The sequence below is a fragment of the Sturnira hondurensis genome, unplaced genomic scaffold, assembly GCF_014824575.4.
Source record: "Sturnira hondurensis isolate 20B ecotype Veracruz unplaced genomic scaffold, ASM1482457v3 Scaffold0016663, whole genome shotgun sequence".
Lineage (NCBI taxonomy): Eukaryota > Metazoa > Chordata > Mammalia > Chiroptera > Phyllostomidae > Sturnira > Sturnira hondurensis.
The window spans coordinates 16,344,963-16,360,459 of NW_028089294.1; the positions used below are offsets into that span (position 1 = coordinate 16,344,963).

General features: G+C 36.1%; 1 protein-coding gene across 8 annotated transcripts in view; it reads left to right on the forward strand.

Moving 5' to 3' along the window:
• The window catches only part of ASXL2 (ASXL transcriptional regulator 2), a 106,425-nt gene that overhangs the window by 72,689 nt on the left and 18,239 nt on the right, over positions 1 to 15,497 (forward strand). For 5 of the 8 annotated variants that reach the window (XM_037066774.1, XM_037066776.1, XM_037066775.1 and 2 more), the window contains 4 exons: positions 1,747 to 1,862; positions 3,833 to 3,959; positions 4,684 to 4,818; positions 10,219 to 10,382. In XM_037066774.1, the coding sequence (XP_036922669.1) occupies positions 1,747 to 1,862; positions 3,833 to 3,959; positions 4,684 to 4,818; positions 10,219 to 10,382 (542 nt within the window). Of the gene's footprint in view, positions 1 to 211; positions 291 to 1,746; positions 1,863 to 3,832; positions 3,960 to 4,683; positions 4,819 to 10,218; positions 10,383 to 15,497 lie in introns of all 8 variants that reach the window. The other 3 variants (XM_037066779.1, XM_037066780.1, XM_037066778.1) reach the window with 1 other exon arrangement.

The following is a 15,497-nucleotide window of genomic DNA, read 5'->3' on the forward strand; positions in this document are numbered from 1 at the left end:
GGCATCGCAGGAATTATTCAACTTTATTTTTGTGTGATATGTTACAATGAACTTTTTTTAATGTCACACTTGCTGTATGTCAGTTGTTCCCCTTATATAGATTATATCATAATGGTTGGGATAACAAAGCTAAAACTATGCAGATAAGACATATTAATATTGTCTGCTCTTGTCCTCTTCAAGTATTATCTACAGTGTATTCTTTTCTTAGGACATCTAAGAGTCAATTGAAATGCTGTGTTCCAGAATTGTGTGTTTCAGGGAACCATGCTTCTGCATTTTCATATTATGTAGCTACCTACAAGCATACTTTGTTTGCTATCTTAATGCTCTTTAGTCCATACCCTGGAATGCCATTTTGCTATCAAGCCTTTTCAGTTTAACTACCACAAAAGGAGAAGGCATCACTAAACATGTCCTCTTCTCTGTCATCACTAGCAGTAGGGATTATTATTTTATTATTTTTATTATTAAGGGGTCTGAATCAACAATTTCTCTCTTACCACAATTCTGGAACACAGCATTTCAGTTGACTCTTAGATGTCCTAAGAAAAGAATACACAGTAGATAAATACTTGAAGGGGACAAGAGCAGACAATATTAAGATGTCTTATTATCTGCATAGTTTTAGCTTTGTTATCCCAACCATTATGATATAATCTGGGAACAACTGACATACAGCAAGTGTGACATTAAAAAAAGTTCATTGTAACATATCACACAAAAATAAAGTTGAATAATTCCTGAGATGCCTGAGCAATGAGAAATAGCCTCAGTGCATTTAGATGCTGACCAATTTTTAAAAAAATAACAGCTCCACTGAGATAAAATTTATGTATCATACTATTCACCTAACATTCAAAATTTAATGCACTGTTGAATTTTTTAGAATATGAAGATCAGTTGTTCTTTATTAATAAGAGGTATGGGCACTTAAAGGGGAAGACCTTAATTCAAATAAGTATAAGACCCAGGTGGCAAATGCAAGACCCGTGTGCTGAATCCAGCCCTCCATCTTGTTTCTACTTAACTGTTAAGGAGTATTTACACTTACACAGTCCTAAAATTACGTTCAGCCCTTTGAAGGCAACTGTGAGGCCCCTGGTTAAAATGAGTTTGACACCCCTTATACTACAAGTTTTGGATAAGTTCTGGGCTACAGAACAGCTAGTAACGAAGTGGAAAGTGGTTACACTTTGTTAACCTACATTGCTTCCATTAGAGAAATCCTAAAGTGTCCTCTAACACTGTTAGCAGGAATATCAGTATTAAAGCTATTGTAGAGTTTTTGAGGTGGAATGGGCTTATTCTTTATTTTAAAGACAGGGGAACTGGGAGCTATTCTGTCGATCTAGGTTTCTTCTATATCACGTTGTTAGATTTACTTTAAGAACACATTGTCTGACAGGCTCTATAAAGTCTCTTCTAAGTTTTATCTAATTTGGTGACTAATGGTTTATATTCTGCTTCCTGCTTCTTCAGTCAGTTCTGTTGGAAAATTAGAGGATGAAAAGTAATGAATACTAATAACACCCACCCCTTCCCCCATCCTATCATCCTTCACTAGAGCTTTCTGAGGAAATAAACTGAAAAGGGAGGCTGTTTGCCGTAGAACTCCAAAAAGAAGATCCTTCCCAAAAGTGTTTGGTCACAGTTCTTAATACAGGTAGCAGCATATGATTGGGGAAGGAATGGTGCTTGATACCAACTCTGATAACAAATTTGTCATTGTCATTTTCCCCCTAGTATCATCTAGACTGTCACAGCCGTCCTCTCCCCAGTCAGCCTGCCCATCACCCACCATTCCAGCAGGTAAAATCATTTCTCCATCACAGAAGCACAGCAAGAAGGCACTAAAGCAGGTAATCATGCTAGTCTGTGTTTATCGGAAGTATTAATCTACATTAAGAATGAATGACTCTGGCAGCCAATGAAAACTTCTTGAAAGGACATTCTGTCCTTTTAAGGAGAAATTTCATGCAGTTTTCCCAATTTGGATGTAATAATTTTTACACCTCTGTACCATGGGTCTGTGGTAATATATTCTTTTTATTACACTTTCATTTGTTCCCAGTTTTCTAACAGGTGTGTGTGTGTGTGTTTTAAATTATGAATAAGTGTTGATTTTTTCCAGGTTTGTATTCTTCAGCATTTATTGAGATAATCAGGTGGCTTTTCTCTTTAAATCTAGTATTTACAGAATTGCATGACTAGATTATCTAATGTTAATCTATACTTACCTCTCTGAAATAAACTATTGGTTTTATATATGTAAATGGAAGATTTTATTTACTTTTTACAGAAGATTTTATTTATTTATTTTGGGGGGGAAGGGAAGGAGAAAGAGAGGGAGAGAAACATCAATGTGTGGTTGCCTCTAGCACGCCCCCTACTGGGGGCCTGGTCTGCAACCCAGGCATGTGCCCTGACTGGGAATGGAACCAGTGGCCCTTTGGTTTGAGTCAGGCACTCAGTCCACTGAGAGCCAAACTAGCCAGAGCTACTTATTTACTTTCAGAGAGAGAGGAAGGGAGGGAGAAAGGGAGAGAAAAACATCAATGTGCAAGAGATACATGGATAGGTTGCCTTTGGAGCACACCCTGGTGCTCCAAAGACAACTGGTCACCTGGCCTGCAACCCAGGCATGTGCCCCAACTGGGAATCAAACCAGCAACCTTTCAGTTCACAGGCTGTTTGTTACATGTTTTTAACTATATTGTAAAATTTCTTTTATAAGATCTTTAGCTTGGATTTTACTGGGGTCTGTATGTTGTTTTGTTTTGGGGCCGTCTATGTACAATTTTAGAATCAGGATTGTTTTAGCATCATAAAGTAAATTGTGTAGCTCTATATTTTTCTAGGTTTTGTGGGGGGGGGAAATTATCTTTTCCTTGGAAATTCTGTGAATCTCATCTTTTAAAATTGTTTTCCTAGCACTTCAGTTTTATTTTGTGTGCTTTTACTGGTCTCTTTATTCTGCTGTTGAGCCAAATTTGGAAATTAATTTTTCTTAGAAAGTGATCATTTCAGCTTTTTTTCCAAATAGCGGTATAAAGTTGTACGCAAATATTGGTATAAAGTTGTATTCTCTTTTTAAAAAAAGATTATCTTTAGAGAGGGGAAAGAGAGGGAGAGAAATATCAGTGTGTGGTTACCTCTTGTGCGCCCCCTAACTGAGGGCCTTCCCCACAACCCAGGCATGTGCCCTGACTGGGTATTGAACTGGCGACCTTTTGGTTTGCAGCCTGGTGTTCAGTCCGTTGAGCCACACAACCCAGGGCCATGGTATTCTTTTACATCTCTATTTTGTTCTTCAATGTTGTTCATTTATAATGTAGCTTCTTTTTTCCCAGTGTTAGTTGCCAGTGGTTGTCTGTTTTATTGAGTTTTTCAAAGAACTAGCTTTCAATTTTTTTGAAATTCAAGTGATCAGTGAATATAAACTCGCTGATAGTTGAGGAATCTTTAAAAATAGTAGATGACTTTTATCCTCAGATTGATATAAAAATCTTCATTATATCAAGCATTGGCAAGTATGTGCGGAAATGGCTACTTGTAGTTTGCCAGTATATTATAAATAGTTATAGTTACTTTAGAGAGAAATTTTGTAATACTTAGTAAAATTTTAAATGCATATACACCATAACCAAGCATTCGAACATTTTGGAACTAATGTTAGAAAATATATACATACATACGTACATAAACACACCAAAAAAAGTTTGTAATAGCAAAAATTTGTATGCTCTTTACCATTTAAAAAGAAGTCTTTTATTTTTTATTATTAAAAACTGATTTGTTTTGTTTCTTATAGTCAGTTTTCTCTTCCTAGGCTCTGAAACAGCAGCAGCAGAAGAAGCAGCAGCAGCAATGCAGGCCGAGCATGTCCATCTCCTCCAGTCAGCATCTGTCTCTGAAGACTGTCAAAGTGGCCAGCGACTCTGTAACTGCCAAACCTGGTAGGCAGATGTGGTGTTTTTTAATGGAGGCTTTTTCCTTACTGACTTTATGGGGGTGACATTGGTTAATAAAATTATATAGGTTTCAGAGGTAAATGGAAAATTTATGTGATATAATCCTGCAGTTATTAAAAAATACATCAGTAGTATTTGTATGTTAGAATGAGATCCATGACTAACTTACCTTCAAAGGTGTCTTAGCTAATAATATTTGGAAGCCTCTAGTCAGTAACTCTGCAAAGTAGATGTTTTGAAAGATGCTCAAACTGAATTCTTCACCAGTCCTCTCCTTTAAAATAAAAGGTTTTACAAAGAATACATGCTACTTTTGAGTTTCCATTGGGCAAATCTACAGGCCTTTAGATTTTTGTTGCTTGTTTTGTTTTTAATTCAAACTGGCTAGGTAAAGACTTTGTGTTTTATTACCCAATTCAGTTTGATGTTAGCTGATTATATGTACCCACCAGATTTACACTGTGTCTTGTAGAACTTTGTGTGTATGTGAAGAAGAGAATTTACCACCAGAAACAAAAACTTTGCTGAGAAGAAGGAAGAGATTTTTATTTTCCTTTTTGTGGCTTATTACTCAGGCTCAAAACTCATCTGCAAGGTCACATTGCCTCATACATAATTACTTTTAGAGTTGTGTGGTTTACTTGTTTGATTAGTTGATTTCTATCTGTAACCTTAATGTCACCAGTCTTTTATGTATTTTTCCTCCTAGCAATATGGGAAGGGAGGCAATCTGATGGACAGTCAAGCAGCCCGCAGAACTCAAGCTTTTCTTCAGTTAAAGTGGAAAATCCTTTGCTAGGCTTGGGGAAGAAGTCATTCCAAAGGTCTGACAGACTGCACACAAGTAAGTTAATTTACAAAGACTTCATTTCTTTATAAATTATTTTTCTTATTAAGTTAATCAACTCTGTGTCTGAAATTTATCAGCTACATGACTTAATTATTCACTTAGGAGGTCTTCACTGTCTTTATGTTCTTCCTGTCCTGCCTTTACCAAACTTTATTCAGAATAAGATCTGCTATTAGCCATTTTGTGTTCGGGTGTTTTTTCCCCCCTGATAATGAGTTGCTTTGTCCAGCATTATTTATGACTTACTTCTAACTGCACAGAAAAGTAGAAGGGTTTATAATTAAACGTGGAAAACTGAACCTTTTCCCTGTTCCCTTTGAATCCCACTAAAATGATAAGGTTAAATTTGTAAGGGTGAAGAAAACAAGGAAACAACAGACAGGCAGTCTGTCAACTATTTTAATAAATGACAGCTGGATGGAATTTTTTCACAGAGCCTAGGAGCAGATGCCACTGCTAACCAAGGCAGTTAAGGCTGTAGAATACCAGAAAGGTTCCAGAATTGGAGATGCTGTGTGTCATAGTAGAGAGGGTGAGGCGTAGGGTTGAGAAGAACCTTTAAAATTGGTAATAAGCAGTTTGATGCCTCACCCTAGTAGGAGACAGGTTTATTTTGACATGAAATGAAACCATACAGATTTTAAAATCAGAGAGCTTGACTTTCCGAGTGCTACTATTTAAAAGATGTTGCACCCATGAAAGAATAGAATAATATATTAAATATCAGAAAATAAACAGTTCTAGGATGTTAAATAATGTTGGAGCAGAAATAAAAAATTATAGTAGAAATACAAAAGGTTAAAGGTGGAAAAATTTCCCAGAACACAGGTTTAAGGAGAATTTTTCTAAGGGGAGAAGAGGTAAGAAAATTGAAACTCTAGGCTGTCTACTGTGTTAACTAGTAGGACTATCAGAAATGAAAAATAGGAATTGAAAGAAAGTTAAATAGCCCTGGCTGGTGTAGCTCAGTGGATTGAGCGTGGGCTATGAATCAAAGGGTTGCCGGTTCGATTCCCATTTAGGCATGGGTTGCAGGCCAAGGTCCGCAGTGGGGGCCATTCGAGGGGCAACCACACTTTGCTGTTTCTCTCCCTCTCTTTCTCCCTTCCCCTCTCTAAAAATAAATAAATAGAATTTTTAAAAAAAAAACATCGAATTGAAATCCACAAGTTTTAGACTAGAAGTGTACAGTTGGTGTCAAGAAACATGCATAAAAAGAAACCTGTTTTAAGGCACACTCTTTTGAAGTTTCAAAATATCCAGGATAGTGAGATTTGCAAAAAGCCTCCAGAGAGAAGAAAAACAACTATATATAAAGATTGAAGAATTGGAATGGTAGACATCTCAGAAGCAACATACGAGCTAAAAGATTGTGCAGCAGTGCCCACAAAATTCCCTGGGAAACTTATTCTACACTCAGTTATATGTTCCAGACCATCCCAAACTATCGTATTAAGTTTGAGAACAGAATATCAGACAACTTCTTTATAAAAATCTGGTTTGATTCTAAGTGTGATAATAAATTCATGTATTCTTCTTAGAGTATCTGCCATAAATTAAATATGCTCTTTGATCATTAATGCCAAAGATGAAAAATATTCACTTAATGAACAAATTCTTACAGAATGTAAACTAATATGCCAAGCACAGATACAGGGCCCTAGAGATGTGGTAATAACAGAACAAACTTTCTTCCTTTTGGGACCTATGTTCAACTTCAGTTAAAGTAACAATTTTAGAATCTTCGTTCAATAAAAGTAGAAATGTAGCTGTACAAAATTGAGAAATTATGTATTGAGAATTTCCAGCTTTCATAGAAACCTAGGAAACATTAACCTTTTAAAAAGACGGCGTGGTATATTTAAATGTGATGTAATGGCTAAACATAAATGAAAGTTCATCTTCTTTCATGCAAATGTTAAACAATATGGAATTTTTACATTTTGCCACAATGAGTATTTGCAAATACTCATTTCCTGCCATTAATATGGCAGAAACTGTGTATTTTATATAAAACATAAATGAAAAGACTAAATTAAATAATTTCTATGAAATGATTTTAGTTAACATTGGTATAATTTTCTTCAATAACAGTATTTATCCTTTATTTTTACATCCCAGATTCAGGTGGAAAAAAAACAGCTCGGAGTTTATTATAATGGAATAGAATAAAACACCCTAAACTGTAAAAAAAAAATAATAAATAAGGTCAACTTTATCGAAATAGAGGACTTAAAATTCTAAAAATGAGCTACTTTGAGGCACATAAAAGTATCCTCTGGGCACTATTTAATCAGAATAATTTACAACTGCTTCTCAGTTTCACTTAAGTTAAAATTTAACTGAAATTTGATTCCCATGTGAAGGTACAACATGAATGGAAAAATACGATAGTAAAAACCATTCAAGGAATGCCGACACTCCCATGCCGTCCAATTTTATAAGAAAAGAAAACTATGATGCTGCTTTTGGGCCTATAGAGCCATTGCAACGTTATTATGCAAACAAAATCTGGTAACCACCTGTGTGATCATCAGTGGGGCATCCAGTTAAATCATACATGTGTTGGAATATGGAACAGCTTTCTTCTCAAGAAAGAGGTGGATTTGTAGGTGGATTTGTTTGGAAAGATGTTGAAGATATTCAGTGAAAGGAAAAAATATGATTAGTGTATATATGATTTCATTTCTTCAAGTTAAAAGTGCCGTTTTTAGCCCTGACTGGCATGGCTCAGGGGTTGGGCATCACCCTGCAAAGTGAAAGGATGCCATTTCGATTCTGTCTGAACATGTGTCTGGGTTGGTGTCCAGGTCCTCCTCGTTCAGGGGTATGTGAGAGAGCCCATCAATGTTTTTCTCCCTCCCTTGCCCCTTTTCTGAAAATAAAGAAATCAAATCTGGTTTTTTTAAATGCCATTTTTGGTAGGAATCCCAGATTTGAATATAGAAACATTTACTTTACATTTACTAAAGAAACTTTACTTTACTTTTTATATATTTAGGCACTATTTTAATAAGGATATTTACCTTCATCATTCAAGTGCTGTTTTTATTATTATTTATTTTGAAAAGTTTTTAAATTTTTATTGTGATTTTTCCTTTGTCTCATAAGTTATTTTGAATTTTTTTTTAAAAAAATTACCAAATATAGCCCTGGCTGGTGTAGCTCAGTGGATTGAGCACAGGCCTGTGAACCAAAGGATCGTGGTTTGATTCCCAGTCAGGGCACATGCCTGGGTTGCAGACCAGTTTCCAGCAGCGAATGCACGAGAGGCAACCATACATTGATACTTTTCTCCCTCTTTCCTTCCCTTCCCCTCTAAAAATAAATAAATAAATATTCTTAAAAATTACCAGATGTATAGGAATTTTTAGATCTTTGTTGTGAACTTTTAACTTGTAGTCAGAGATCATGCACCGTATCATCCCTGTGCCTATACAGTGTGGTGATAAAAAGCAGACTCTGAAGCCACATGGCTTGGTTCAAATTCTTGCACTGTAACTTAATAGTATAGTGTTGGGCACATTGCTTATACCATATCTGGGCCTCACTTTCTTCATCTTTGAGTTGATTTCCTTCATTGGGTGGTTTGAAAATAAATGTGTTAATACCTACTGATGTTTAAAATACTGCCTGGTGCTTTGGGCACCCTATATAAGTGTTCACTGCTGCTGTTACTGTTGTTACTACTAATAATATTACTTTAAATTTACTGATGCATGTTTTGAAATAATGGTAAAGAATTTTATAAGTGCTTTATTGTAAAACAAAGAGTTCTGTGTTAATCGAATCAAGCTAGTCAGTTTGGAAAATAGCACAGCTTTTTTCCCCTTCTTGTTTGTACTGCTTTTAATGTGCTTGATTATTAATTGAGAGAGATGTGAAATCTCCTATCCTAATGTGGGCTTTGTCCAGTTCTCTCTGTTATTTTGTCAGTTCTTATCACATATTTTTGAAGCTGTCTTATATTAGATATTGTCATGTTTAAAATCTTCCTGGTGGTTGAGCTCTTTATCATTTTTTATTTACCTTATCAATCACTGATGAGTTTTTTACTTAAAGTGTCTTTTGTTTGATATGAATAAATGTGCACCAGTTTTCCTATGATTAGTTTTTTTCTGCTCTGTCTTTGTTCATTTTTCCATGTCCTTGTGCTTTAGGTATATTTTTTTACAGAGCATATAGCTAGCTGAAATTTTAAGTTTTTAATGCAATATGACAGTCACATTTATTCAGTGAGTTTTTATTTATTTACATTTATTATAATTGCTAATCTAGCCCTGGCTGGTGTAGCTCATTGGATTGAGCGCGGGCCTGCAAACCAGAGGATTGCGGTTCGATTCCCAGTCAGGGCTGGGTTGCAGGCCGGTTCCCTGCAAGCCAACTCCCAGCAGGGGATGCACGAAAGGCAACCATACATTGATGTTTCTCTCCCTCTCCTTCCCTTCTAAAGATAAATAAATAAATAAAATAAAATAAAATAAAAATAATTGCTAATCTATTTGGATTGGTTTCTGTTGTCTTTTTTCTTTTTTTAAAGGACGGGGTGATCTTTGTCCTGCTTCTGTTTTTCTTTTTCTTTTTAATTAAAAGATTTTATTTTTAATCCTTACCTGAGGATATATTTCCTGACCAGAGACAAAGACAGAAAGACAATTGATGTGAGAGAGACACATTGATCAGTTGCCTCTGCTGTGTGCCCTGAGTGGGGATTGAACCTGTAACCTTTTGGTGTATAGGACAGTGCTCCAGCCAACAGAGCCACACTACCTGGGGTAAATTCACTTTTAGTATGAAGAATTTTTGGTCATGGCTTACAAATACTTTTTTCACTTTTTAAACCTTTGTGAACTCAAATTTGTCTGATTATGAACAGATTTCCTAAAATTGCTGAGCTATTTGATCATAACATTTTAGGTAATGCAAATTCAAATTGTTGAAGAAAATTCTCAGAAGAGAACAAGGCAGCATAATTTATATAGAGATTTGAATTTTCTATTTTTTAAGTCAAATTTTGTATATGTTATTTATTATAAACTTCCTAATTTCTGTTTGGGAAATAATCAAGTCTCAAACTAAAATGCACTTTTAGTGTGGCAAAAAATCCATTTGCTATTCTAGGCCTTTTTCTATTTTTGTAGAGAATATAAATTACTTTTTTGTCCTTTGTGAATGAACAAAACTTGTTTTGTTAACCTTAGAAGAAATTTGTAATAGCCTTGTTACTTTCTTCACGGTGTAATATTTAAAGTACTTAAAGCTATAGGTGGGTGTTTTTTGTTTTGTTTTGTTTTTTCCTTTCTCTGTCTTTCTCTCTGGCAGTGCAGGGCAAGCATAGTTTGGCCAGAAGCAGGAATGTGAGGGAAGCCCAACTGATTCTTTTTTATCTTGTAGGGCAAATGAAAAGGACTAAATGCGCTGAAATTGATGTTGAGACACCAGACTCCATTCTGGTTAATACAAATCTTCGAGCACTGATCAACAAACACAATTTTTCAGTCCTTCCTGGAGATTGCCAACAGCGACTGCTTTTACTACTTCCAGAGGTGGATCGACAGGTGTGTGATTTCAAACATAAGCAGCTTTGTAACCCTTCTGAAGCTTCCTTCAGTCATTCCCTTTAGAGCTCCCTAAGTCTTTTTAAATAGCTTTTTACGTGTACCTATAAAGAAGTGGTATCAAAGGTACTAAAAAAAATCTTTTTTTAAGTATTCTTAATAGGTTGGCCATGTAAAGCTTAAAAAGCTTCTCAGAATGTCAAGATTATATTGGGTTGGCTAAAAAGTCCTTTTAATTCTTTCCATAAAATGAAAGACGTTTTTTATTTTTACTAATAACTTTATTGATTTGGGTATTTTGAGTATGTTGGCTATCTCTCACTATTGGCTTCTATTGGGTAGAGGCCAGGGGTTCTGCTAAACATCTTCTAATGCATAAGACAGCCCCACAGCAAGGAACGGTTTGGCCAAAATGTTAACACCAAGAAACTTCACAGACCTCTTTTGACACATTTAATCAGTCACAGCACTTTTCCTGTACACTACGCAAATCTTTTTTTGCATTTCAATTGTTTTTACTTTTCTTGAAGTGATAAAGCATAATATGCTGAAAATGTTGCATATTTTCTTCCATCTTCAATATTACAATGGCCACACAAAAACTCGCCAGTTTTTTTTTTTTTTAAAGATTTTATTTATCTTCAGAGAGGGAGAGAAATATCAATGTACGGTTGCCTTTCATGTGTCCCCTGCTGGGTGTTGGTTCGCAGGCCCGCGCTCAATCCACTGAGCTACACCAGCCAGGGCTAAAAACTCACCAGTTTTGATAAGTATTTTTAATTCACACCAATAGGACAGCTGTCACAATGCAATCTAAAAAAGTTATTTCGAATGAAGTTAACAACTAAGCACTAATAGAGCCATCATGTGGAATAAATAAATTGAGAGAAGTTTCTGTTCAACCCAGTAGAATAAAGTTCATCTAGCTGTCCTAGTAGGATGTAGGCATCCATAGAGTATAGTTCAGGAGGAGGGGTTGTCTTGTTTAAGGCATTAAACAGGGTTTTTAATGGATTTTTTGAAGTGATCAAGAATGGTACTCTCTTTTGTTAAATTTTCCTAAAACAAATATTTGTTGTTTTCATAATAACTTTAAAAAGCAAATAAAAGTTACACTTTAAGGGGAAAAGGGGTAGGTAGAAGAAATACCAAAGGTTTGGGAACAGTCTAGGCAGGAGTCAGAGAGATTTAGCTTGGTCGGGAATAAGGTGAAGGTCTGAGCCGCAGCCTTTCAGCAGGGAAGAAGTGACTAGCAAGTACTTCCCCTTCTGATCCTCTGTTTTCTTCTGTGAAAGGAATATGGGACCATTATGATGTTCATGAAGGTTCACTCAATTCCGAACAATTTTTTATTCAGTATTATTTCCAGAACCTAATTTTTCTAAATAATCCAATTGCCCCCACCTTTTCTAATCATACAAACAATGAGAGAAAGGTAGTTTTCCTAGTTCACAGTAAGAAGTAGATATATTCCTTAGTTTATTGTAAGAAGTTAGTGGAGAATAAGTAAGCTACACAAAATCATCATAGCTAAAGTGAAAGCCAGATCTAATTCTGAGTATCACCTCTCTAGTAGACCTAATTGATATCAACTGCATAGTGCTATGTATGAATCAGCACACGGAAAAGCAGGTCAGATTCCATTTACAAGGAAGTCCAGATAAGTAATGTACACTACCAGCAATGGGCACGAAGAAGTAAAACTGATCCTTACCAACTACTGCTTTCCCCACTTCTTGGAGAAATTGTAGCTTTGCAGATGCCTGATTCTTGCTTGGATCAACCCAAGTGACTGATGTCTTGGCAGAGTTTTAGAGAGTATCTTGTTAGGGATTGCTCTCATGTTTTCTAAAGACTTGGGTTATTAGGTTAGGAATAATAACACAGGACCTACCTGAGGGCCTCTGTAGAATTGCATTCCTCAGAACTGTGTTTTGACTAATGGCCTTTATTTCTAAGAAGAAGGATTGCTACACACATTTTTAAAATTGAAAAGTATTATTCAGCTTCTCAGTAGAGTGGAGTTCTTTGGGGTATTCTTACATAGGTGGTCACTTGGCCTGTCTCTTTCACTTCTTACGGAGGTAGCACACAGTAATCTAAGAAATAGTGTTCTTATGTATGTAGAGTATGGAGTTCAAATTAAATGAAATATAACTTCACTGTCAGATGGAATTTGTAGTGTTTGTTATAAAGAATTATGGTTATTATTAGGATGAAACATTGGAAACCATATTTCAGTGTATGGAGTACCCAGTAATGAACAGTAGAAAGACATTATTTAGACCAGAGAAAAGAAAAAGGGAAGGAAGTAGATAAAACACCTTTCTTCAAATATATTGAAGGTCTGTCATATGGAAGAGGTAAACTTCTTTTCTCCAGAAGGCAATTTATGGGTTGAAATAACATTTTTTTAAAAACAGTTGGAGCTGTTAAACTGTGGAAAGGATTGACTTGTGATGGAGTAACGTGCTCATCACTGGAGTATTTAAGCAAAGGTTGGATGACTTGTTCTGATAGAAAACCTGTTACCCCTTTAGTTAACTCTTTAGAGTACAACAAACTGTAGCCCTTGGGCCAAGTTTTTATTCTGTAAATAAAGTTTTATAGGCACACAGCTGCTCTCAGTTAATTGTCTATAGCTACTTGCATGCTACAATGGCCAAGTTAAGTGCTTGCAATATAGACTGTGTGGCCTGTAAAGCCTGACATATTTGCAGTGTATCCTTACAGAAAATGTTTACCTATTCTGCTCTAGAGATGGGAAAACACTGTTGACCCAGACAGACTAGAAAGTAAGTGGGTTGAAAAGAGCTCCTCAATCCCTAGGTATCCAGGTGGTTACCTAAATATTCTTGAAAATATTGTTACTGACTTCAGACTTACATTTAGGTTTTTAATCCATCTAGAATTTTTTCCTGTATTGCTCTGAAATTGAAGTTCAACTTTATTTTTTACTGAATGGGTAGTCAATTATTCTAACACTACATATATGTAACCATCTTTTTCTTACATTTTGAAATATCTTTGTTATGTGTTCCAAATATTTATATGCAGTATGTATTTTATAGGTACATGTAAAAAGGCAGTTTCCCCCTCTTAGTTTTTTAATTATTTTTTCATGTGAACATTAAGATCATTTTATTTATTAAAAATCTGCATAGGGGCCCTGGCCAGGTAGCTCAGTTGGTTAGAGCATTGGCCCAATATGCCAAGGTTGGGGGTTTGGTCTCCATTCAGGACACATACAAGAAGCAACCAGTGAATACATAAATGAGTAGAATAACAAAGTGATCTCGATCTCCCTCCCTCCCTCCCTCTCCCCCTTGTCTTTCCCCCTCTTTGTCTAAACCCAGTAAATAAATTTTTTTTTCAAAATCTGCATAGAGACTATGGATAGAAATATAGATGTTAATTTTGGAGAGAATGCCCATTTTATTAAGTTTTTCCACCCAGGTTTTTCTAGATCATGTGTTTTATGCCCTTAAATAAGATTTTGTGCTTTTAAACCAGAGGGAAATCCAAAATCTGTACTGTAGAGAAGAATCTTAAAACCTTTTGATATCATGACATCACAAGTCAAGTCAGTAGACATGTGGGGTAAAATATTTTTGATGTGACAATTTTACTACAAATAATGTGCAGAGGATTCTCACAAATTGATGGCAAATATAAATAATGTACAAAAATGTACAACATTCTAGTATGCAAGATAAAGGGAATTTTTACCATTTCAAACTGATTGGGTTGGCAAAAATTAAATACTGTGTTAATGTCTATTGTTTGCAGGGTAAAAGATATACTCATATATTTCTAGTAGAAATGTGAATTGTTTTAGCCTTTTTAGCCTTTAGCTAGAAGCTAATATCTAGCTACAGAAAAATATTTCTGTGCTCTCAGAACCTTTCCCAGCCCTAGCCAGTGTGGCTCAGTTGGGTGGAGTGTCATCCCAGAGACCAAAAGGTTGTGGGTTCAATTCACAGTTAGGACACGTACTCAGGTTGTGGGTTCAACCCTGGTCAAAATGTGTACAGGAAGGCAACCAGTTGATGTGTGTCTCTCTCTTGCTTTCTCTCTCTCTCTGTGTATATATCTCCTCATTTTTCTCTCTCTAAAAGCAGTGAAAAAGTATTCTGAGGTGAGGGTTTAAAAAAACCCTTTTCCATAGAAATAAAAGTACTAGTTTATTCACTTTTACCAAAATGCAGACAGCAGCTTTGTTGAGTATGGGGAAACAAAGTATGTATATGACTAAAAAATTGGTAAATTAATTGAGATACATCCTACAATAAAATAATATGCAAGTAGACTTACAGTCAAGATGGCAGATAGACATGGTACACTTCTTTGCTCAACAACATCAAAATTACAACTAAAATACAGAACAATGATCACTCAGAACCATCAGAAATCAAGTTGAATGGAAATCTGACAACTACAGAATTAAACCACATCGATCCAGACTGGTAGAGGTGCAGACACAGAATAGTCTGGACCTTCACCCACATGTGGAAGATAAAAATTTGGGAGGGATACCTTGGGAGCTAGGAGTCCCAGCCTCACACCATATCTCTCAGCGCAGGGTTCCAGTGCCAGGAAGATAAGTCTCCACAACTTCTGGCTATAAAAACTAGTGGGAATTTAGTTGGAGAAAGAAACTGCTGAAACCCCAAGGAATTCTTCTTAACTGAACATGGACTTGCCTACTCAGACTCACTCCCTCTGAACTCCAGTGCCAGAGTAGCAGCTTGAAAGGCACCAGTGGCATACAGGGAGAAACTAAAGTGTCTGACATCCAGACAAACAGGCCATTATCCCTTTTCTAAACCCTGTCCCCACAGAGCCAGCAAGCTGGTTATAAGTCTCAGATATAAGCTATATTTGAGACTCCCATCAACCTGGCTAACACTGTTTGACCTGCCTTGGAAATCCCCAGACTCTACCCCACTCAGATTATGGGCCCTGCCTCAATATACTTTTCCATATGAATGGCTGGTCTTGGCTCATGCTTCATGACTTCCTAAGTCCTCTCAAACAAGCAACAGCTGGACTCCATGAGCCCCAGGCCTGACACTAGCAGAAGCCAGCCTAGATTCACAGTTTAGCCTCACCTGG